Raw genomic sequence first — 22731 nt, 5'->3', positions numbered from 1 at the left:
ATTACTGAAATTTTGTATAGATAAACCCAGTCAATACCTTACCTTCTTTCCTAGCCCTATAATATGTTATTGGTTTCCTTTTTATGGCCTCTTAATTGTTTTACAATCTCTTGGAATGTGCTCTGAGTAGTAAAAAGTTGGCTTACTCTCAGAAGCAATTAACTGGTGACACATGGGAGACTGACAGAGTTCTCATTGCAGTTTTGACTATCAGAAGAGACCTAATAGTAGTCCCATTATAAAAGAGCTTAATAAATACTGATATAATTTTAGGAGTTCTTATACGATCATCATAAAGAGATGAGAAGTCATCTATTTGTTGTCTACAAGCATCACTACAAGACAGCACATCTTTGTAGATCTGCAGAGATCTACTCCAAAGGGTGGGCTAATACCCAGTGATTGTTATACATGTTTAATAATAACAGGAAAAGCATATTAATAGCAGGAATCTTCCCTAAAATGATTTTCTCCTGGGCCTTGTTTATGGGAGAAAAATCTATCATGGATTATTTTAATCTAAGACAGACCATCTCAGGAAGATCACCTACCTGCTAGTCATTAGCTTGTGACATTTTTCAATTGAGTCTCCCTCTTCTCCAATGACTCTAGCCTGTGTTGAGCTGACATAAAAGGAGCCAGCATTGGCATACACCCAAAGGACACCTTATATACCACAGAGACACCTGCTCAGCCATGTTCACTGCTGTTCTATTCATAACAGGCAAAAATTGGAAATAACCTAGATGTTCCCCAACAGAAGAATGGATAAAGAAAATGTGGGACATTTACATGATGAAATATCACTTGCCCATGAAAAAATGAAATCATGAAATTCTAGGTGCATGCCAAGTGATGTAACTAGAAAAAAAGAATCATCCTGAGTGAGAATCCCAGATCCAGAAAGACAAATAGAGTATGTATCCACTTATATGTGTGTATTAGCTGTTAAGTCATTGATAACCCAGCTACAATCCATAATCACAGAGGTTAGGTATAGAGCAAGAGACTAGGAGGGACATATGGATTATTAGGGAAGGGAAACAGAATAGATTGTTATGGATGGAGGAAGGGCTGGAATGGGAGGCCCTAGTGGGAAAGGAAAGGGGAGAGGAGACAAGAGAAGGAAAACCAAGAGAGACAGCCAAAATTAAGGGCCATTTGAGTACTGTGGAAATCTATCTAATACAACAGAACTTCCTAAAATATACTCAGACATGAAGGTGATCTAAAAGAAATCACCACATAAGCAGGAGACAGAGCGCCAACTGGCCATCTCTTTGTTACAGAATGAAGCTTCCAGTCCTGGGATTGAGCTACAACTAATTGAGTTGTTGGACAAATGGGTCCCATGAGAATTCCCAAACAACCCAGGCTATTGTCAAGACTATAGGTTGTTCTCCACAAACTGACAGTGGGGCTCCACTGTTGGAGAAAATTCTAACACAACTCACTGAACATGTAGAAGACAAGCTGGTGCCTGCAGAGAGCCTTCACCATGTGCTGTGTCTTTGGTACCGAACAATACTCTACATGCTACCAAAAAAAGAAACATAGACACCAACCCAGCCACAAACCCTGATTGACAATGGTGTCTTGCCCCAAAGATATGCTATTTTAATGGTACCACAAAGCTTGTAAGGGTAGCCATCCAATGTTTGATTTGCCTTTGAAGCCCACACTACAAGACAGAACTCATACCCCACACTGCTTAGTTGACCAAGAATCTGAGACCAGGGACCTAGGGTAAAACTAACTACAGTTCTGAAAGAAAGAAAGAAAGAAAGAAAGAAAGAAAGAAAGAAAGAAAGAAAGAAAGAAAAAGAAAAGAAGGAAGGAAGGAAGGAAGGAAGGAAGGAAGAAAGAAAGACCCACTTGAAGAAAAATTTAAAAGTCACAATCAAATGACTCCTAATGTCATTTTGCTGTTCTCATAGATCAGTGCTGTCCTAGTCAGGGTTTCTATCCCTATACAAACATCGTGACCATGAAGCAAGTTGGGGAGGAAAGGGTTTATTCAGCTTACACTTCCACATTGCTGTTCATCACCAAAGGAAGTCAGGACTGGAACTCAAGCAGGTCAGGAAGCAGGAGCTGATGCAGAGGCCATGGAGGGATGTTACTTACTGGCTTGCTTCCCCTGGCTTGCTCAGCTTACTTTTTTATAACCCAGGTCTACCAGCACAGGGATGGCACCATCCACAATGGGCTGTGTCCTTCCCCCTTGATCAAAATGCCCTACAGCTGGATCTCATGGAGGCATTTCCTCAACTGAGGTTCCTTTCTCTGTGATAACTTCAGCTGTGTCAAGTTGACACAAAACCAGCCAGTACAAGTGTCTTGCTCAACCATCAGAGAAGCTTGATCCTGCAGCAGATAGGAACAAACACAAAAACAGTCAGCCCTAAATGGTATGTGTCCATCAAATCCCTCCGTCAGAGTGCAGGGTGCCCTATGGAAAATGAAAGAGTATAAGCATCAGAGGGGATGGAGGACACCAAGTAAACAAGGCCCCTAAACCAACATGACCAAAGCACACAAGAACTTTCGGAGACTGAAGCAGTGTGCACAGGGCAGCAGCAGGCCTTCAGCATACATTATGGCTTCCAGTTTAGGGTTTTTATGGGATTTCTGTGTGTGAAGAAGTGGGTCTCTGTTTCTTGTCTCTTTTTCTTCTGTTTGTTTTGTCAAATTCTGGTACGTTAATTTTTGTTTTATCTTTTATTTTATTATTAAAAAAGAATAACTGTATAAACCTCGCGGTATTACCATTGTGCCTAAGGTGTATAATAGATGCATACCTGGCATATACTTGTAAATGCTCCAAAGATGGTAGGCTTCCTTTACTTCATGTATTAACTTTACAAATGAGCCCTCACAAATCCAGTAACAGAAACCTGGGTGTCATTCACAAACAAGGAACTGTGATAAACGAGGGCACTTGTCATGAGTGTGCCAGCAGCTCCCCACCTCAGCTGTCCTAAAGCAGAGCTGTTCCTAGAAGGGGTTCGAGAATCTTTTGGTCTCCTTGAGGAGATAAGGGCACTAGTGTGATCCAAATGTTGGAATGGCTTACCTGCTGCAGATGACTTGGAGGCAGAAAGCAAGATGTACAGCCACTGCAGTTCAAGCTGAATGTGAATAATGCTCACCTAAGAGCAAGACAGGAAGCCTGAGTCTGCGAAATGATCACGGTGCTTCTCTTACTGTGGTGCTCAAAGCTTCGATGAAGGCTGAGGCCAATTATCAACTATGGAAGCCTCATCCCTTCCTCTCTATTTGGACTCCTGCACAATGAGACCACCTCCCCAAAGTGGGAGGGGAGATCCTTTTAAGTGGAAGGAGGAAAGCCTTGGCAAATAAGGGGATTGGAGAAACTGAAAAAACAAAACAAAACAAAACTTTCAGAGTGCTCTGGAAAAACAAAGCAAAAAAAAAAAAAAAAAAAGCAAAAAAAAAAAAAAAAAGAAATGAAGATTTGAATGAAACCATAACCTTGAGACTTTTATTCTCTCTCTCTCTCTCTCTCTCTCTCTCTCTCTCTCTCTCCCCCCCCCCCCGCGCGCTTGCAAATTGGTTTGTTGAAGGACACTGTTTCAGTTGAATCTTGCCCAAAACCAACACAAACTCACATTCTGGCCTCTACTCCACCTCCATCAGTGCTCTAAGACTGAACATCAATTAGCCTTCCAAGTTTAGCACTGATATCTGAGACCTCAGTCACCAGCTTTTCAGTTTACTGTATGATTCTAACTGCCTGCCAACGCCCTATCAAAGCATATAATTCTTCCGTTGTGCCCTAAACAGTTTATAGCAAAAATTAAGTGACAAGGAAAGAATTGCTCCATTCTTTAAATTTGAGCTCCGTTTATCTCCCACGTATCCGTTCTTGTGCACTCCACGTTGGCTCTTCAAGATCAAGCACTGAGGATCTAGTTGCTAAGAGACAGGACGCTAGGAGGGTGGGGACGCTGCACTGCGACAGGCCTGAGAGGAAGAGCCAGAGAGGGCAGGGTGAAGAGCAGGCTCAGCGCAGCGTAGGGCTGCGCGCTGGCGAGGCCCGCACCCTCCCGCCCGCGAGAGCTCGGCACTCATTGGATCCTCCGCTGCGGTGCTAGCTTGCGATTGGCCGGGTTGCGCCGGCCGGGCTCCGCCCCTCAGCGCCCGGGCTTGGGCGGCCGGCTAGCGGGCACAGGCGGGTGCGGCTGCGGCTCGCGAGGGCCCCTCCGGCGGGCGTGTGCGCCGGGTCGCGCCGTTCTGGGCGCGAGCGCGGGCGGTGCCGGTCGCTGCAGGTGACACCGGCGCGGTGAGGGCCGTCGCGGCCCTGTGGAGGTGAGACAGACGCTGAGAGGCTGGGGCACCCACCCGGGAGGTGGCAGTGGGGTGAGGGCCCGGAGCACGGCTGCCCATCCCGGCCGGCCGGTGGGCGGGCCGTGCGGGGCTCGGCTGCCCGGAAGTCCACGGACTCCAGGGCGCAGCCCGCCGCCGCTCCTGGGGACCGAGCCCAGCTTCAGCCGCCGGATTCCGGCTCTCGCTGTCCCCGCCTGGCTGCTTTCCGACGCCTTTGTCTGCTCCTCTCCAGCCCGCGCCTCCAGTCGGCGCTCACGCCGCGGAACCCGGGTCCCGAGGACGCGCTGCGCCAGGAGCCTCGGACCGGGCGTGGAAGGGCTACTTTCCCGGGTGGGCAGTGACCGTGTGGGCGAGAGTCAGGAAGGCTGTTCTAGATCAGGACGTCGGTGTTAACAGCCTCCCTCTGCCATGCCTGAGGCCTTCCACCTGCCCCAGTGTCCCCCTCCACTCTGCCTCTGCTTAGGGAAAAATCAAGAGCCTCCTTTTCATTGAAAAATGAAAAGCAGGTGCTCGTTCATATGAATATGTCAAAATAAGGAAATAGGTTATGTTCTTTAAAAGTGTAATGTGTTAAACAATAGAATTTTTAGGTTTTGGTAAACTATTTACCAAATATGTTATGCCTTTAACGCTTTTAAAATATGGTATGCATGAGAGGATAATTTTGAGTTTTGGATATTTTCTTGTACTCATAGTTTTTTATACGTTTATACCTTTCTCCAGATTGAGATACATGTGCCAGCTGTTCTAAGTGTATGTAAGACTGTATGCTAAAGGAAACTTTCTCAAAGATTAGCTAGAATACACAATGGTTTTTTTTTTCCCCTTGACTGGAAAGATTCAGTTGTGTCAACAAAAAATTCACACCCAAGTTATTTAAAGCATCCATAAACATGAGTAAATGAGTATTTTATTTGAAACATACAGGTTTTTAAGATTTCGATGGAGAGAATGTTCTTGTAATTTTAATTAAGAACTGGAGATTTAGCTCACTTGTACAGTATGACACCAGCACACACACACCCACACACACACACACACACACACACACAAACCCAGAAAGGAAATTTTAATTAAAATTTCTGGAAGTTAAAATCTAAAAGCAGCACACGAAGGGTCTTTGTCTTAAATTTTACTTTAGACTATTTTCTTGCCTTTTCTCTTTTTCAGTGCTGGTTGTCAAACTTAGAGCCTCAAACATCTCCATTCTCATCCTAAATGTCTACTAAGGTCCAAACAAATTATAATTAAACACCCCTTTCCAAATCATTCGTCCTTAGGAAAAAGATATGCACACATTACCCATGTAAGTAGAGAACAACATTTTGTTCACTGAAAATTAAGGTTCCACATTTATTTTTGTATAGTATATTTACATATTCATAAAATAGTGACTCTTCAGCTTGGTGTGGGTTCTAAAAGATACATTAAGTTTCTTCAAGGCTTTGAAACTGTATTAAGTCAGCAAACTTTTTTTGGTGCTGTCTGCTTTGCTGGTCATTCTTTTGAGCAATCAAAGATAAAAAGCACAGCCTAAAAGCTGAGTTTACCCACACACACCTATAATTTCTGTGCTCTGAGGTAGGAGGATCATGAGTTAGAAGCCAGCCCAGTCTACAAAGCAAGACCTATCCTAGGTGGATAAACATGAACTTTTGTTCTAGGCAGTGCTTTCTAAGGGATTCAACAAATTCTTGAAAAAATTTTATGTCATTAACAGCCAAAATAGGGTAAGGAAAAACAGTTGCCATAATAAATTGTGGTGCAAATGTTGCATGCTTGGTACTGTGCTGAGTGATTTCTGGTATAATTTAGTTCTCACAATAATCTCAAAGATAGCTATTGTTTTCCTTATACCGAGCCCAAGAGTGCACTGCTAGAAAAGGTGGAGCTTGGTAAGTGTCTGTAGCCTTTTATTCCTTCTATTGGCAGTTTCATGTTAAGTTTTGTTGTCTTTATGAATCTGTTTAAGGATCTCAGAAATGCTTCTGCTGTCAACACCCAGTCCTCATGCTGTGTCTGGTGCTTCTTCCCACACAGCACCACAGCACCTACTGCTTTACCTTTGTAAACTGAAACACAGATTATCTGAACTAGAGAATAACTTAATGGTACAGCCAAGATATAAAGTTGGACAGTTTGACTTCAGAACCTATACTTGAAACTACTACACTATACTGGTTTTTCAGTAAGGTACATCTCAGAAAGCTATGACTTTACAATGTTTAATGTTTTTTTATGTTTCTTTCATGTTTTAGACTTATTTTTATTTTATGTGTGCCTGTGTATTTGCTTGCTTGCATATATCTGTGTGCACCATATACATGTCTAGTGCCCATGAAGGTCAGAAGAGGGCATTATAGTCCTGTAATTGGAGTTACAGTTAGAAGAAACCACTTGGTTGCTGGGATCCAAACCCAGTTCCTTCGTGATAATGTCAAGTGCTCTTAACTGTTGATTTTTAATGTTTATGCAGACACATAAATTATGTTGTTTTAACTGCCATTTGATGTTTCAGTAAGAATAAAAACTGGATCTGCTGCTATCGGTTCCTGTATGGAGCCACAGGCCACTTATCCAGAGCTGCTCACCCCAGCTGCTTCTCTCTCTGTTGGGATCTTTGCTTACATTCCCCACAGCCCGGTAAAATCATGACTCAATAATCAATACTTTATCAATCAGATTTATATAAAATTCTCAATCCACAATCCAACCACACAATAAGCTTGCAACCAGTTGACAAAGATATCCACCCATCTAGATAAGACAGATTGACCTATAGAAACCGTGAAAATATTCATATCTACCTATCGCCAGTAAGATCACCTGGGTCTAAATCCTCTTTCAATGGCTCCCTCTTGATTCTCCCCAGTTCCTCTCCTCTCTCCTTCCTAGACTTTTCCCCCCGCCTACCCTTCCTTCTCATCCAATGATAGGCTTGACCTGCCTTGTTGCATAATGACATCATCCTAGAATTTGATGTCCTATGATAGCGTTTATATAAACAACTAATGACTGCTTCTACATTTCTACTCTGAAGTGCTATTTTAAATGTCCTGATCCTAGGAAGTGTCTTTTGTCTTTACATATCATGTCTCACTTGGGAGGTGCTTCCTTAATCTTCAGAGTACCTTCACAAGGTGATCCTTGTTGTTCTCTCTGTACTGACTGTCACAGGCTTTTAATGTGGCATGTGATGATGCTAAAACTCAAATGGGACTTTCAGACTCTGGGCACATTGCTCTTGGTTGGTTAGTCAACTTTGCCTTACATTATGCCACACTTTTCCATAGAGCAGCTCATATTTTAAAGTGGTATTCCTAAGCTAGAAGCTAATGAAAGCTAAACTATATAAACATGACTAGCTGGAAACCTTTATCAGTGTTTTCTTCTATAATTCTGTGTTCCAACTTCAGTTGCAGTGCCTGATACATAATGGCGTAGTCGTAAATGCATGGATAAAATAGTGTGTCTTAAACCCAATGACCTAAAGAGCTTTCTAAAATATTTAGCTTTGGATGAGTAGTTTTTCTTTTTTTCTTTTTGTAACCTCCCCAGCCCACCTCACCAGCCAGAGCTTTCCAAGCTGTGTCATTGAAACATAAATGGCTTTACCATCTGTTAGAACTGTTCTTTCCATCCTAAACCATCTCACCTCACTGCTTCTCCTCAGAGAACAGAGAGAACCCACTGAAATAGTGTGAACCCCACTTTGCATCGCAGTAGGTCTGTGGCACTGTGCAAGTTACTTAACTCCTCCAAACCTGTTTTTTTTTTTTTCTCTCTCTCTCTCTTTTTAAAATTAGATACTCTGTATTTACATTTGAGATGTTATCCCTTTACCCCCACCCCCTCCATTTGCTTTCACAAAGGTGCACTCCCTTCTGATCAAAACAGTGGTTTGATGCCTTAACCATCTGTGTGTTACTAGGCCCAAGGGCCTCTTCCATCCTTGTTAAGGGGAGTGCTAACCTTTTCTCCTTTCATACACACCCAAACCTGCTTACTAATGTTGTAGAATTAGGACAGGCCCTGCTTTCATAGCCATCACAAGGCTCCCTGACCCCTCTCTTCATGGCTGCCTCCATTTCGGCTCTTGTTTTTTGTGCCAGTATCCATTTTCTGCCAGATCGGTCAGGTCAGTTCCACATCGTTTCTGAACTTAGGGTTAAAAATGAACTTTCCAGAGACAAGTTGTTTCAAACATACAAAATAACACTACTTAATAGTTATTGATATCATTATAACAACAACCACAGACACATTAACTACTATGTTAAGTTGCTAGGCTATTTCATTTTATTATGTCTACAAGTTCAGTATGCTCAGCCATGGTACATTATTTGTACCGTGAACATTCACTCAAGGAAAACAGGAGGGAATTATTTAGGAACAGAATGAAATTATAATACTTTGAGCATACTTCATATTTTGAGTTCTTCATGGTTTGATTATATTATCTATGAATAGTCTATATATAAAATTTTTTAGGAAAATAAAGTATACTTAACTTTTCCTAAACATTTTATTTGGAAATAAAATAAACAGAGGAAAAGTTGTTTTTTAATAAAAACTCAAATGCTCATCACCTGGAGTTTGCCACTGAGATTCTGCCTTTTAAGTCAGGTGGTGCTGGTGTACACCTTTAAGCCTAGCACTCAGGAGGCAGAGGCAGGTGAGTCTCTGAGTTCAAGGCCAGCCTAGTCTACAAAGTGAGTTCCAGAACAGTCGGAGCTACTCAAAGAAACTCTGTCTTGGAACAAACAAAAGATTCTGCCTTTTTATTGCATATTTAACCCATCTTTCAAGTCTTAGTAGTCAAAGCTTTTGTGTTTGAAGAGATGAATATTCTGTGTTTAAGTCAGCTTTATTTTTTTTCTTTATATAGTGGCAGGTAATCTTTAGGGATGGACAATGAAAACATCTGAATTTCAGACGTAATAATACTGTGTGTTTCCCTATTCCTAGCTCTAGAAGATGAGTCGTGGGTGTCCAGAAAACAATAATTTCCTGAATAATAATAACCAAATGGTATTGGATATGATCCTTTATCCATTGATTGGAATCCCTCAGACGATCAACTGGGAAACTGTGGCAAGGCTTGTACCTGGATTAACACCAAAAGAGGTAACAATCCCTGAATCTGTCCTAAAAATACAGATGACAACAGCAACACATTAAAACAGACACACATACACACACACACACAAAAGGTGAGATTGAAAGAAACATCTAAGTAAAAAAATTATATGTTTTATTTTGTGTGTTTGTGTGTTTGGTCTTCATTGATTTCTGTGTACCACATTCATATAGTGCTCAAGGAGACCAGAAGGCATCATATCCTCTGGAACAGTAATTTATTTATTTATTTATTTATTTATTTATTTATTTATTTATTTATAAATAATTGAACAACTTTATTTTAAAAATCCAAGATAAATGTACAGATTTTAAAAGCATTTTTGCATAAAAGTATATGAATACATTTTTGTCAGTACTTGATTTTTTTAAAGGTTTGATAGTATGCCTTAAAAATCTTACTAGTTACAATGAGCATAAAGTATGTGTAAAACAAGATGTAACCTGGAAATAGTCAAAGTTTTCTTGGTGTGTAAAGATTAAGCATAGTGATTTTTCATTTTGGGGGGGGGGGGCTTTGTTTTTCTTGAACTTCAAATAGTGTATAAGTTGGAACAGTAATTTAAAACCCTAACATTCAGGAGTTTGAGGCCAGCCTGGTCTACAGAGCAAGTTCCAAGACAGCCAGAGCTACACAGAGAAACACTGTCTCAGTAAATAAACAAATATTTTTAATAAACAAACAAATAATGTAAGAACACAGGCTGGCCTTGAACTCAGATCTACCTGCCTCTGCCTCCCCCGTGCTGGGATTAAAGGCATGCACCACCATTGTCTTAATGTAATGAGCATTTAAAGTATTTCATGGTATAAATTAAATTATAAGAAGAAAAGCAATGGGCTCTGAAATACTGATAGGCTAGCCATCCTGATAACTTAGTTGACTTTATTAATTTTATACTCAGAATCAAACTTAAATTTAAGAATCCTTATAGGACTGGAGAGATGGCTCAGTGGTTAAGAGCACTGACTGCTCTTGCAGAGGTCCTGAGTTCAAATCCCAGCAACCACATGGTGGTGGCTCACAACCATCTGTAATAAGATCTGATGCCTTCTTCTGATGTGTCTGAAGACAGCTACAGTATACTTATATATAATAAATAAATAAATCTTAAAAAAAAAAACTTTGCCTTGCCTAAGTAAAAAAACAAGTTAAAAAAAAAGTATTCTTACAGGGAAAACAGAGTCTTGTAATTCACTCATGGACACTAGTTTGAGATTTAGAAACTGCAGTTTTTGCTATGCTTTGATTTTGGTTGGTTTTTAAAATATAATTTATTTAACTCTATTTTATGTGCATTAGTGTGTGTCAGACTCCTTTAGAAGTGGGTTATAGACAGTGATGAGTTGCCATGTGAGTGCTGGGAATTGAACCTGGATCCTGTGGAAAAGCAACCAGTGTTCTTAACCACCAAGCCATCTCTCCAGCCCCTGATTTGTGTGGTGGTGGTAGTGGGGGGAGTGGGGGTGGGTATGTGTTTTATATGAAATTTAAAATATAATTCAGGGTGGTATCTTCGGCTATAACCTCTAAAATGTTGGGATTTTAAGAGTGCACTACTATACCTGGAACTCACTATGTAGTCTAGGCTGGCCTGGAACTCATTAAGATCCTCCTGCCACAGCCTCTGGAGTGCTAGGATTTACAGTATCCAGTAATTCCACTGATGGTTTCACTTTTATTTATTTACTCTCGGGGTTGGGTTTGGTTTTTTTTTTTTTTTTTTTTTTTTTTTTTTTTCTTGAGTTTAGGACTTCTAATTTGTCTTAATGTCACTGAAGTAAAAAATCATAGTAAAAACCTTCCGTCTTTTACAGTCCAGACACAGGCAAAAAAACAGTTTTGTGTAAAAAATAGTTTTGTACATTACATGAAACAGAAAGAATATGAGCTCAAAACTTAACAAGAACGGCCAACTCACAACCACTCTGGAAATCAGTCTGGCAGTTCCTCAGAAAATTAGACATATCACTACCTGAAAACCCAGCTATTCCACTCCTGGGCATATACCCCAAAGATGCTCTAACATATAACAAGGACACATGCTCCACCATGTTCATAGCAGCCTTATTTATAATAATCAGAAGCTGGAAAGAATCCAGATATCCTTCAACAGAGGAATGGATACAGAAACTGTGGTACATTTACACAGTGGAGTACTACTCAGCTATTAGAAACAATGACTTCATGAAATTCCTAGGCAAATGGATGGAACTAGAGAATATCATCCTGAGTGAGGTAACCTAGTCACAAAAGAAGACACATGGTATGCACTCACTGATAAGCGATACTATCCCCAGAAAGCTCTAAATACCCAAGAAACAATTCACAGACATTATGAAGCTCAAAAAGAAGGAAGGCCAAAATGGGATGCCTCAGTCTTTCTTAGAAGGGAGAACAAAACACTCATGGGAGGAAATGCAAGGTCAAATAGAGGAGCAGGGATTGAAGAAAAGATCATCACTCAGAAGCCGCCTCACCTGGGGATCTACCACATATGCAGCCACCAAATCTAAGCACTCAGGAACTCCAATGAGGGTGCTAAAGAAAGGACCTAAGGAGTTGAAAGGGGTTGCAACCTCATGGGAAGAACAATATCGACCAACCAAACTCTCCAAAACTCCCATGAACTAAAACACCAACCTTCGTTCACACATTGACCTATTGATTCAATTGCATATGTAGCAGAAGATACCAGTTTCTGGCATTAATGTGAGAAGAGGCCTTTGGTCCATGGGGGGCATGATTTCCCAATGTAGGGGAATGCCAAGGCAATGGGGTGGAGACGGTGATCAGGAGGTGATCATGAACCTTTGTGAAGGCAAATGGAGGGGGAGGGGGATGGGAGTGGGATGGGGCAAAGGGATGGCATCTCAAATGTAAATAGAGTATCTAATTAAAAAATGAGAAAAAAAAAGAGCGGCCAATTCTATTATTTATCTTCTTAAAAGTGTATATGAGGGCTGGAGAGATGGCTCAGTGGTTAAAAGCACTGACTGTTCTTCCAGAGGGCCTGAGTTCAATTCCCAGCAACCACATGGTGGCTCACAACATCTGTAAATGGGGATCCGATGACTCTTCTGGTGTGTCTGAAGACGGTGAGAGTGTACTTGCATACATAAAACAAACAAACAAAACAAAAAAGTGTATATGAATGTCAAGTCAAACCTCTCAGGGTAGATCTGTGTTAACATGTTACCTAGATAGACTTCAAGTAGGCCACAGGACCACTGTCTTGAAATGGCCTCAGGAGGCTCTGCCATCTAATGGGTAACAGAGAAAAGATTTGTTTCAAATGGAAGAAGGTAGACAAGGACAGAATGGTGGGGGAGAATCAGACTTACCTTCTTTCTTTGTAGCCTGTCACCCCTGTCTTCTATGAAAACCGTGGCCTCCCCTGTGACCTGTAATGCCACCTTCACCATTTAGGCATGGCCTAGTTGGAGATAATCTTATTTCAGTCGGTTTTGCTTCCTTCTGTGGCCTCTTTGACAGCTTTGTCATCTTCATAGATAGAGTGCTTCCCTAGTATGTCTGAGCCCCGGGATCAGACCTCAATACAACAAGCCTGAGACATACAGTAGAAGAAAATGCAGTGTTAGAAGTCAGATCCTCCTGGATTTGCTTTCCATTGAAAGGTGGAACCTGGATCCAACTTTTCTTAGGGTAGGGAGATTGTTTAGTGGCTCAGCTAGTACTGTCATCATACAGTGGGTTCAGTTCCTAATCCCAGGTTAGGGTGAGTTCTATACCCATACCACTCAAAATATACCCAGTCTCATTTGATCTCCAAAGCTGAGCAAGATCAGTCCTGGTTAATACTTAGATGATGACAGAATTAGGTATTTATTGGTGTTGGAAATATATCATACAAAAATAAAAGCCAAGTATTTTACTTGTTAATATTGTCAACTGATAACAGATGCATACCAAAAGGAAATATGGCTGATAAAGATAATCTTTACTCTTCTTCAAGAGCATATGTACATGATTCCTTTGAGTTAAGTATTTTTTACTGTTTATTTTAAATATTTATGTCTGGGAATGTTTTGTCTGCATGAGTGTGTGCACCATGTACCTGGGGCTCTTAGAGGCCCTAGAACTGGAATTAACAGATGAAAGTGACCTGCTATGTGGGATATGGGAATTGAGCCTGGATCTTTTTGAAAGACCACCTGGTGATCTTAACCATTTATCTATCTCTCTAGCCCCACATTTTAAAAAACAACTAATACTCTGACTTTAAAGGAAAAAAATTAAGTTGCAGAATTTTACATATTAAAATATACAAATTTTGTTTATGTCCCCCCAACAAAAAATACAGAAAAGTTTCTTTAGGTACTGGAGAGATGGTTCATGGTTAAGAGCACTGTTGTTCTTGCAAAGGACCCAGGTTCAGTTACAGCACTCATACAGAAGCTCATAACCACACTCCCACGGCCAGGGATGCAGTATGCTCTTCTGGCTGTTATGGGCATCAGGCATTGACAAGGTGCACATACATACATGCAGGCAAAATACTTGCATATTTTAAGTAAAAATTAAAATAATTTAAAACGAAGAAGTCAAAATATGTCTTTTTCTATTGCCTTTACTTTGGCTATATAGTTATATAACCTTAATGATACTGAAGTTGATTATTCAAAACTATGAATGAATAAATCTCTTAGTTAGGTCACTCAACAATATATCATTAAGTTTTATTGACTGAAGATTATCATTCATGATTACTTAATGATTGCTCTTATATTATTACTCAGTGATAATTGCATGTATTAAGATAGTAAGCTTGTATAAAATCATGTACTTTTTCAACTTTTTAATTAGCACAGGAAGTACCAGTGTTGCATTTTTATACAAATGGTTCTGGTTGTTTGGTTGTTGTTTTGTTTTATTTTGTTTTTATCAACCTCTTTTTGCCGTTTTCCATCACTGCAGTGTGTGAAAAGATTTGATGAGTTGAAGAGCTGCGGAAGCTCACCTGTTGACAACCAGTACAACCCACTAATGGCTGCTGGAGAGGGTCCTGTGGAGACTTTAGCCACTTACATTAAATCTTCACTTCTTGACACACAAGGAGATTTTCAAGAGACTCCAGTTGATCAAGATACAGTTTCTAAAGCAGGTAATGTTATAAATTAAAATGTAGTACTTGGTCTTATAAAAATTCTACATTTTGTAAGTTCTAGCCAATCTTCCTTTCTTTGTTTAAAGACTAATTCAAACACTTATATAAAAAACTGTTGGTACTTTATTTTTGTGAATGTTAAAAATTCCCATTGTCTTTGTCGTATTTCAAAAACCTTAAGTGCAAATATATAGGTTAAATAATATTTCCATGTATAAATTTTAACCATACCAAAATCATTTACTTCAGTTTATCATCCTGGTTTTTCACATCTTGTTTATTAGCTGTAATTTTACTCTTTGAGAAAGGGTGTCATGTATCTCAGATGGACTTGAATTCACTGCGTAGTTGAGGATCACCTTTAACTTCCGAGTTTCCTGCCTCCTATCTCCCAAGCACTATGCGTTGCTGCATTACCACACCCAGCGCATACAGTGCTGGGGATGACCTCACTCACTACACAGTCCTCTACTGCTGAACTGGACCTCCCGTCTTCATTCATTTATTTGAGATGAGTGTAACATACATGTTTTGTAGCAAATTTGTTTCATTTCTCTCCTGTGCTCATGTTTATTTGTATTTTTCCATCTAAAAGAGTTATAGACTTCTCCTGGAACTAAACCAGAGTCAGTTTGTAGGTTCAGCTGTACTCAGACCTGTTTTTACTTTTACATATGTGTGTGCATGCACGGCAAAGTTTCATGAAGTCCAGCCTGGCCTCAAACCTGTTATGTAGCTGAGGATGGTGTTGAGTTCTTGATCTTCCCAAGTGCTTGGATAAAAATATGTACTACCATGGCCACTTTAAAATTTTTTGTTTTGAGATAGGATCTCTCTATGTAGCCTTTAGCTGTCCCCAAATTTACTATGTATATCAAGCTGGTCTACAACTCACTGAGATCCACCTACCACTGCTTCCCAACTGCTGGGACTGTAGGTATGTGCTTCCAGGCCAGACCACTTCAAAACAAAACAAAACCAGTAGAGAATTTTGCTCATCTCTTACATCATCAGGTTGTTTGTTTGTTTGGTTGGTTTTGGGTTTGTTTTGTTTTTTTTACAGCCAGTCTTATGCACTTAACAGAAATTCAAGTGACACAGTGACAAGATGTTTTCTGGCGTTACATTTGGAAGTCACAGGCCTTAGAAACCCTCAGAATGAGTTACTTTCATTTCAGCAGCTGTCAGAACATTGACAGAATAATTTACTTCAGGACAAAGAGGCTATGCTGTACTTGTGAACCCTCAACTTAGATCAGAATATTTCACCACAATCTTTTGAAAATGTTCGCTATAACAGGAATTTATGATTCATTTTCTATGTTTCTTCTATTTGCCTTTAAAATATAAGCATTAAAGCAAGAAATGCCACCTGACAAATACCACCTTAACTGCCTTGGAAACTGCATTTACCATGTTACCATTCCATAAGAAAACCCATTCTCAGCTAGAAATGCTAACTCATTCCCCTTTTTGTGTATGTGTCTGTTTCTGTATTTAAGGAAGACATAGTATAGCTACCTCAAGGAATTGCTCTTCAGAAAGTGAAAACTGTACTGCTCGTAATGCTGGAGAAGACACTGGAGAATCTGAAGGGTAGGCGGCTAGTTGTTTGTTGGATGAGATGTGGTACTCAGAGTACTCCAACTGAAAGTACACACTGCTGCTAATGCACATCAGTCATACTGTAGGGTTTACTTACACAACTGCTCAGACATTGGAGTCAGAACCATCCATGCATGAACAACAAAAATAATACCTAACACATTACTTGCTTGTGTTATTTCTAAATTTTGGGGGTTTTCATTAAAAAACAATTGGCATATTTAAAAATATTAGAAATAAAATTTAGTAACACAGAACATTAGAAAGTAAATTTTAATGCCCAAAGAAAAATCTTTTAAGTAATTAGTTCTTGAAGTTTATTAATGAGATTAGATGCTTATTTTTAGAACTATTTTAGTAAAATTGCTATACAAATATTTAAAATCAGAATATATTTTAGTATACTTCAGCTTTTGATATTTTGAATTGTTCTATGTATTTCTTATAGGACAAGTTGCGTGCACAGTAAATGATTACTTGTTTTGACAAACAGTACACCATATAACTATCAGCTAATGAATATACAAGACTTATTTCTCAGCTCTAAGATGTCTTTCCTGTGCCTCTAGTTTTGGTAGATTTATAATAACATACGACAAAATTCATCTACCTAGCTACCTTTCTCCCAGCCCCCCCAGTCCCCAACTTCCCTTTCTTCCTGGTGTGCAGGCTTGCGCCTAGGTACTGTGCGTGCCAGGGAAGCACTTGGGCCTGAGCACTTGCAGCCCTTAAAAATTCATTGCAAGTCAGAATTCAGCCAGGTTCCCAGGTGAGCCTTGAGGGTGCCATTCTGAAATGTGCCCCATAGTAAATATGGTGATCAGGGGTAATTAGTAGAAATCAGTTTGCACCCACCACCAGTTAGATCCCAGGGATGAAACTGAGACCAACAGGCTTGGCAGCAAGCATCCTTTCCACTGAGCCATCTTGTTGACCTGATTTTGATTATAATATTTTTCTCATATACCAATTGTATATCAAACACTGATTTTGTTTTAGGAATTTTTAAAATTAAATTAAGCACAAAGTAATTCATGTTTGTAGTACTTATTTCTTCCTATTTATTTTCTTTTGGTAAAGACATGAAGACAGTGCATCAGGGTTTGGGGGTTTTGTTTGTTTTTATGTATTTTATTTATGTGTGTGACAGTGCATGTGTGAAAGCCAGAAGACAACTTTGGTTGTCATTCTTAAGTCCCCCCTCCCCTTTTTGAGACAGGTTCTCTCTGTCCTGGAACTTTCCAGGTTGTCTAGGCTGGATGTGGCCAGGTCCTGATCTCCCCCAGCTTTAGAGTTACAAAGTGTGTCATCGCATTGTGCTTTTTAAAGTGGCCCTGGGAATTGAGCTCCATGTACTTTACTAACTGAGCTATATCCCTACCCCTACTTTTTCTCTTTTAGTTGACTTTTGCATTTTTGATACAGGATCTCACTCTATAGCCCAGGATGATCTGGCACTTACTATGTAATACAGGCTGGCTTCCACCTCATGGCAATCTGTCTGTCTATCACTTCAGGTTCCCATGCCTAGGATTATGTATATGTGTTGCCATACCTAGAAAAATATATCACTTTTAAAGAAGGTAAATTCAAGGAGTATCTAACTTTTAATGCAAACTTTCAGATGCATCATCTAAACTTACTAAATCTGTACTCACTAATATATATTTCATGAATGCCTGGACCCAAACTTTGTTGTAGCTAAGTGATACTGGTTTTAATTTGATTTAAATTTGAATCATTTTAGATTTTTTTTCAAAGGTTAAAGATCATTGGTCTTACGATTGGTCTTATGTTAGTCATTACACAAGAATTAAAGTGTTATTTACCTGCTCTATGGGAATTAAAACTTGAACAATAAAATGCAAACTCTCTAAACTATTAGTTCTTTAGTAACATTATTTTTTAATTTCTTTATTAAGTGGATAGCTTGCTAAAATTAACCACAATCTGAGGTACAAGCAGATAGATCAGAAACTAGAAATCCTGAATATATATGTCAAACCCTGTAAAATATACTTTTGTGGTCCAGGTCTTCAGAACCCTTTGTTCTCTAACCTCTACTGTCAGTGCTCTTTCTTCTTCTCACATTCTAACAGTCTCATTTCTGTGTAACATTTCTTATGAAGGCCAAACATGGTGATCCATGTATGTGATGAAGCAAAAAGCTTGAAAGAAGATTTTATTTGTCCACGAGATCTTTTGATATCAGAAATGAAGTACTTTGCTGAATATTTATCTATGGATGCCCAGCGCTGGGAAGAGGTGGACATTTCAGTTCATTGTGATGTTCACATTTTCAACTGGTTGATAAAATATGTTAAAAGGAACACTAAGGAGAATAAAGATTGTGAGATTCCTGCTTTAGGTAAAAACAATAATAATCTGTTGCTTATTTTGTGGTGAAATTTGTGCGTCATCTGGTGTCTGTTTCAGGTCCAAACTGAGATGTAGCTATTTATTTGAATATTAATATTTATGCTCATATTACAGAAACTGAGGCTTTGTACATCCTAGAAAGGGTCCTAGAGGTTTGTTTGGAATGTGAAAAGGCAATGGTGTACAAGATTGTTGAGCTTTGTAGCCCAGATCAAAGCAGGACTGCAAACTGTATCCCCATTTTCTCTGTTCCATACACTCACAGTTTAAAAAGGAAAGGGAGAAATGTAGGTTCACTTGTTCTTGACAAACCAGTAAAAATGACTTTATTAAGTCTCAGCCCTTGGGTAGTCATCCGTTTTGGACTCTGGTAGTGGTTCTCAGGACTTCTGATGCATATCAGTACAGGGCTGTCTTGAGGGAAATCATCTGAACATTTACATTAAGAACTAAACCAGCTGACATTTAAGAGTAGAAAGACATGTTTACTTGAAAAGAACTTTCATAAGTTATAATTATTCAGACAAGTGCTTGACATTTTTTATATAAATAAGCTAGCCATGTAAAGGAAAATAGTTCATAGTAAGTGTTATTAGTGATAAGAAGCCAAGTTTTCAAGTGAGAATTAGAGTTTTGGAAAATTTACCTGCTCCAGTATTACTGACAGCTTCTCCATACACAAAAAGACCTTTTCTGTTGAAATACACACTTATTAACATACTGACTTTTAAATACCTCTTTACAATGAAGTGTCTGAATATTCAGAACATGTGTAACTCAGTGAGCTTTTCCAAATGAGAATTATGCAGTGTCTAAAAAAGAAAATCTGTAATGAGCTAATGACTCCCTCAGAGTGAGAGACAAGTCATTGAGCAAAGTAGAAGTTTATTAATTGGATTCAGATTCTGTTACACTCAACCTTCAAGAAAATGCTGTTTTTCATGTTTTAGCTTAACAACCAAAAGCAATCTACACACAAATTGAATGCAGAAGAAGCTGATATGAAGCCAGACATGGTGGTTCATGCTTATAATTCCAGCACATGGTATACTGAGACAAGAGTATTGCCATGAGTTCAAGACCAGCCTGGGCTACAGAGTGAGAGTGTGTCTCAGAAAGAGAAAAAGGGACAGATATGAGAATCCTACAGTCAGTGGAGTTAGACATTAGAGTCAGAGAAAAGTCATTCAGTGATAGTCACTGTGTCTTTTTCATTTTAAAGATATTTTTCACAAAAATATGTTTATAATTAATAGGATTATTGTATTTTAAAACTGACTTCTAAAAATTTCTCTCTTTGCATATTTCTAATATGGTGAGATTTCTAATACATATGACCACATAAGCAAGCTGTTTAGGAGTCTCAGTTTTTAAGATTGTATAGAAGTCCTGAAACTAAAAATTTGAAAAACACTGTTCTTAATGATAATAATTGTTAAGGGACATGTATATATGAAATTGTCATAATGAAACCCATTATTTTACATGTTAAGATATTAATTGAAAAATAATAAGTAATCTTTCAATGGGCATAGGTTTATATAAAAAATAATACAATTTATGTATTAGAATAGCAGTATCAGAATACACATAATAGAGGTTGGGAGTATGGCTCAATGGTAGAGTGCTCACCTAGCATTCATGAGGACTTGGGTTCAATTCTTAGCACTGCAAGCAAACAAAACTCTCCTGTTAATATGCTTACAGTATTGAAAAGATTTATAAAATTTTATATTATAATGACAGAACTAATGGGAAAGATTTCTAAATAAAATTGTTTTAAATAAAAATTCTAATTCTAAGATTAAGTCAAATTTTCAGCCAGGCTGGAAAGATGGCTCTGTAATTAACAGAGCGTCATCTGCTCTTTCAGGGGACATAGGTTGGATTCCCAGTATGGTGGATCACAACCATCTGTAATCCAGTTTTAGGATATCCTGTGCCCGTTTCTGTCCTCCTCAGGTACTTCATGTACACAGTGCAGACATACATACATGCAAAACACCCACATACAAAAAAAAAAAATAAATGTTTTTAAACATCTTTAAATTCTTTTAAAAAATTCAAGCCAAAGACCAGATTTCAGATTGTCTAGTCATGAATATATGTGTATGTATATTCAATATGTATATATACACATACCTCTTTTGTGTTGAATAGTAGCCTGTTGTGAAAAAAGTAACATTATATACGCGCGTGCACACATACACACACACACACACATGAAATTTGTTCAATGCAGCATATTCATGTGTATATAGTAAAAGTCAAAGAAATAGTCACTGCTGTAAATATAATTTTTCTCTAGAAGCAGTTTTTATCTTAACCAAGAAAGGTACGAGGGTGTTTACTTAAATCTCCTATAATTAAGACACTGGTTCTTAAATGGGTGGTGTATCCTCAAGAACAGTTTCCCAAGAAGCTTTCCCACCAGCTTGAGAACCCTTAACTAGAACTGTTACTTGGGAAATGTTGGAATTACTTACCCATTGTTCTGCTACAAAGGCTTTAGAATGATAATTAGTACCAGAATGATGGAAAATGACTGGGTTTCTTTCTTCTTAAATATATTTCATAGCGATGATAGTTTTACCTTCTTCCCCATCCGTGTGCCAGGGCACCCACTGAGTGTGGCAGTAACGTATAACTTCAGCATTTTGTCAGTAAATTTTTATTACATTTCAGAGTCTTAAATTTCAATATTTATTTGCCTTTTTAAAATAACTTCCCTAATTAATGCTCTTGCTGATCATTGTTTAACTTTTCTCACTGTGACTTTTGCATGTCATTATCTCAAGCTAGAGTCTTTGTACTTTATATGAATCTAATTTAAGAACAGTTTGCTGAGTCTCTCTATATTCCTATGATTTGCATTAAATCTTCTCTTTTGTAACCAAGTTAACTGATATAAGCAAGGGTTATCAATTTTTATTAAAGTAGCATACTCTTTTTTAAGATGAAAAGAGAAGACTGAGTTAAATATCAGAAGGAAATTTCATGCTCTTTCTTTTTATTAGAGCCAGGAAATGTCATTTCAATCCTTATTTCTTCAGAGTTCTTGAAGATGGATTCATTAGTAAGTATTTATTTTAAACATCTAAGCCCTTTTATTGACCTAATGCTTTCCTCCCTTTGAATGTATAGTAAGCAAACTAGTAGTTCAAGAGTATCATTTGTAATAGTACTTTGTTCTGGGAGAAGGGGTTAAGACTACTCTGTATCATTTTGTATGTTATGTCTATAATTGGAGCAACCATTGTGTAATTTGAGACTAAACAGAATACATTTTATTTCAGACTTTGTCCTATCACTAACAAAAGAATTAATTGGAATATAATGTTTTACTATTTAAATAATTTTAGGCTTTTTGTTGTTGTTTTTGGGTTTGGGTGGGTTTTGGGACAGGGTTTTGTGTGTGTGTGTGTGTGTGTGTGTGTGTGTGTGTGTGTGTTATGTGTGTATCCCTGGCTGTGCTGGAACTCACTCTGTAAACCAGGCTGACCTTCACCTCAGAGATCTGCCTGTCTCTGCCTCCCAAGTGCTGGGATTAAAGCCATGTACCACCACTGCCCAGATTTTTAGGCATGTGTTATTCTGTGTCTTTCATTTATAGTTCAATAAACCAAAAACAAATATCAAGCTATTAAATAGTATAGTTTTGTGTTTACATCGTAGCTCATATCTATTGTTTAAGAATGATTGATCAAATATAAAACTATAATATAAACACATCTATTTTAAGCTATAATGTTAAATATATTTATTTTTATTTACATAATAAATATTTGGGCCAGCATAGGATGCATATCTTGATATCACAAAACCAAAACCAAAAATTTTTTTTAGAATTCAGTGGTTTCATATATTTCATGGTTGACATTTTATAGTTATAATTTAAATAAATGTTTGGGATTTGTTCCTGATAAAACTGTACAGAGCTGAGTACTACTTTGCTGTGTTGGCAGATGAGCTTACTGGTTTGTTTGGAGGTTACTGGGGACTGTATTCCTTGTACTCCTTGGGGGACTGGTAATATTGGCTTCAGGCATGGAGTGCAGGGGAAAAAATTTAAAGTTCTTAAACTTTGAGGTTGGAAACCTAAGTCCTAAAAGATTACTTTTATACTGTT

At 38.6% G+C, this 22731-nt stretch overlaps 1 protein-coding gene across 3 annotated transcripts in view; it reads left to right on the top strand.

Moving 5' to 3' along the window:
- Positions 1 to 4195: 4195 nt before the first annotated feature.
- The window catches only part of SANBR (SANT and BTB domain regulator of CSR), a 53945-nt gene continuing 35409 nt past the window's right edge, over positions 4196 to 22731 (top strand). For all 3 annotated transcript variants that reach the window (XM_080933031.1, XM_080933032.1, XM_080933030.1), the window contains exons 1-6: positions 4196 to 4332; positions 9319 to 9477; positions 14429 to 14615; positions 16121 to 16214; positions 18353 to 18591; positions 21620 to 21678. In XM_080933031.1, coding sequence (XP_080789157.1) covers positions 9328 to 9477; positions 14429 to 14615; positions 16121 to 16214; positions 18353 to 18591; positions 21620 to 21678 — 729 coding nt within the window. In that variant the 5' untranslated portion in view covers positions 4196 to 4332; positions 9319 to 9327. The remainder of the gene's footprint in view (positions 4333 to 9318; positions 9478 to 14428; positions 14616 to 16120; positions 16215 to 18352; positions 18592 to 21619; positions 21679 to 22731) is intronic.

This window comes from Micromys minutus, assembly GCF_963924665.1.
Source record: "Micromys minutus genome assembly, chromosome: 1".
NCBI lineage: Eukaryota > Metazoa > Chordata > Mammalia > Rodentia > Muridae > Micromys > Micromys minutus.
The sequence above is the reverse complement of the archived record's forward strand: the minus strand, read 5'-3'. Positions and strand labels throughout refer to the sequence as shown.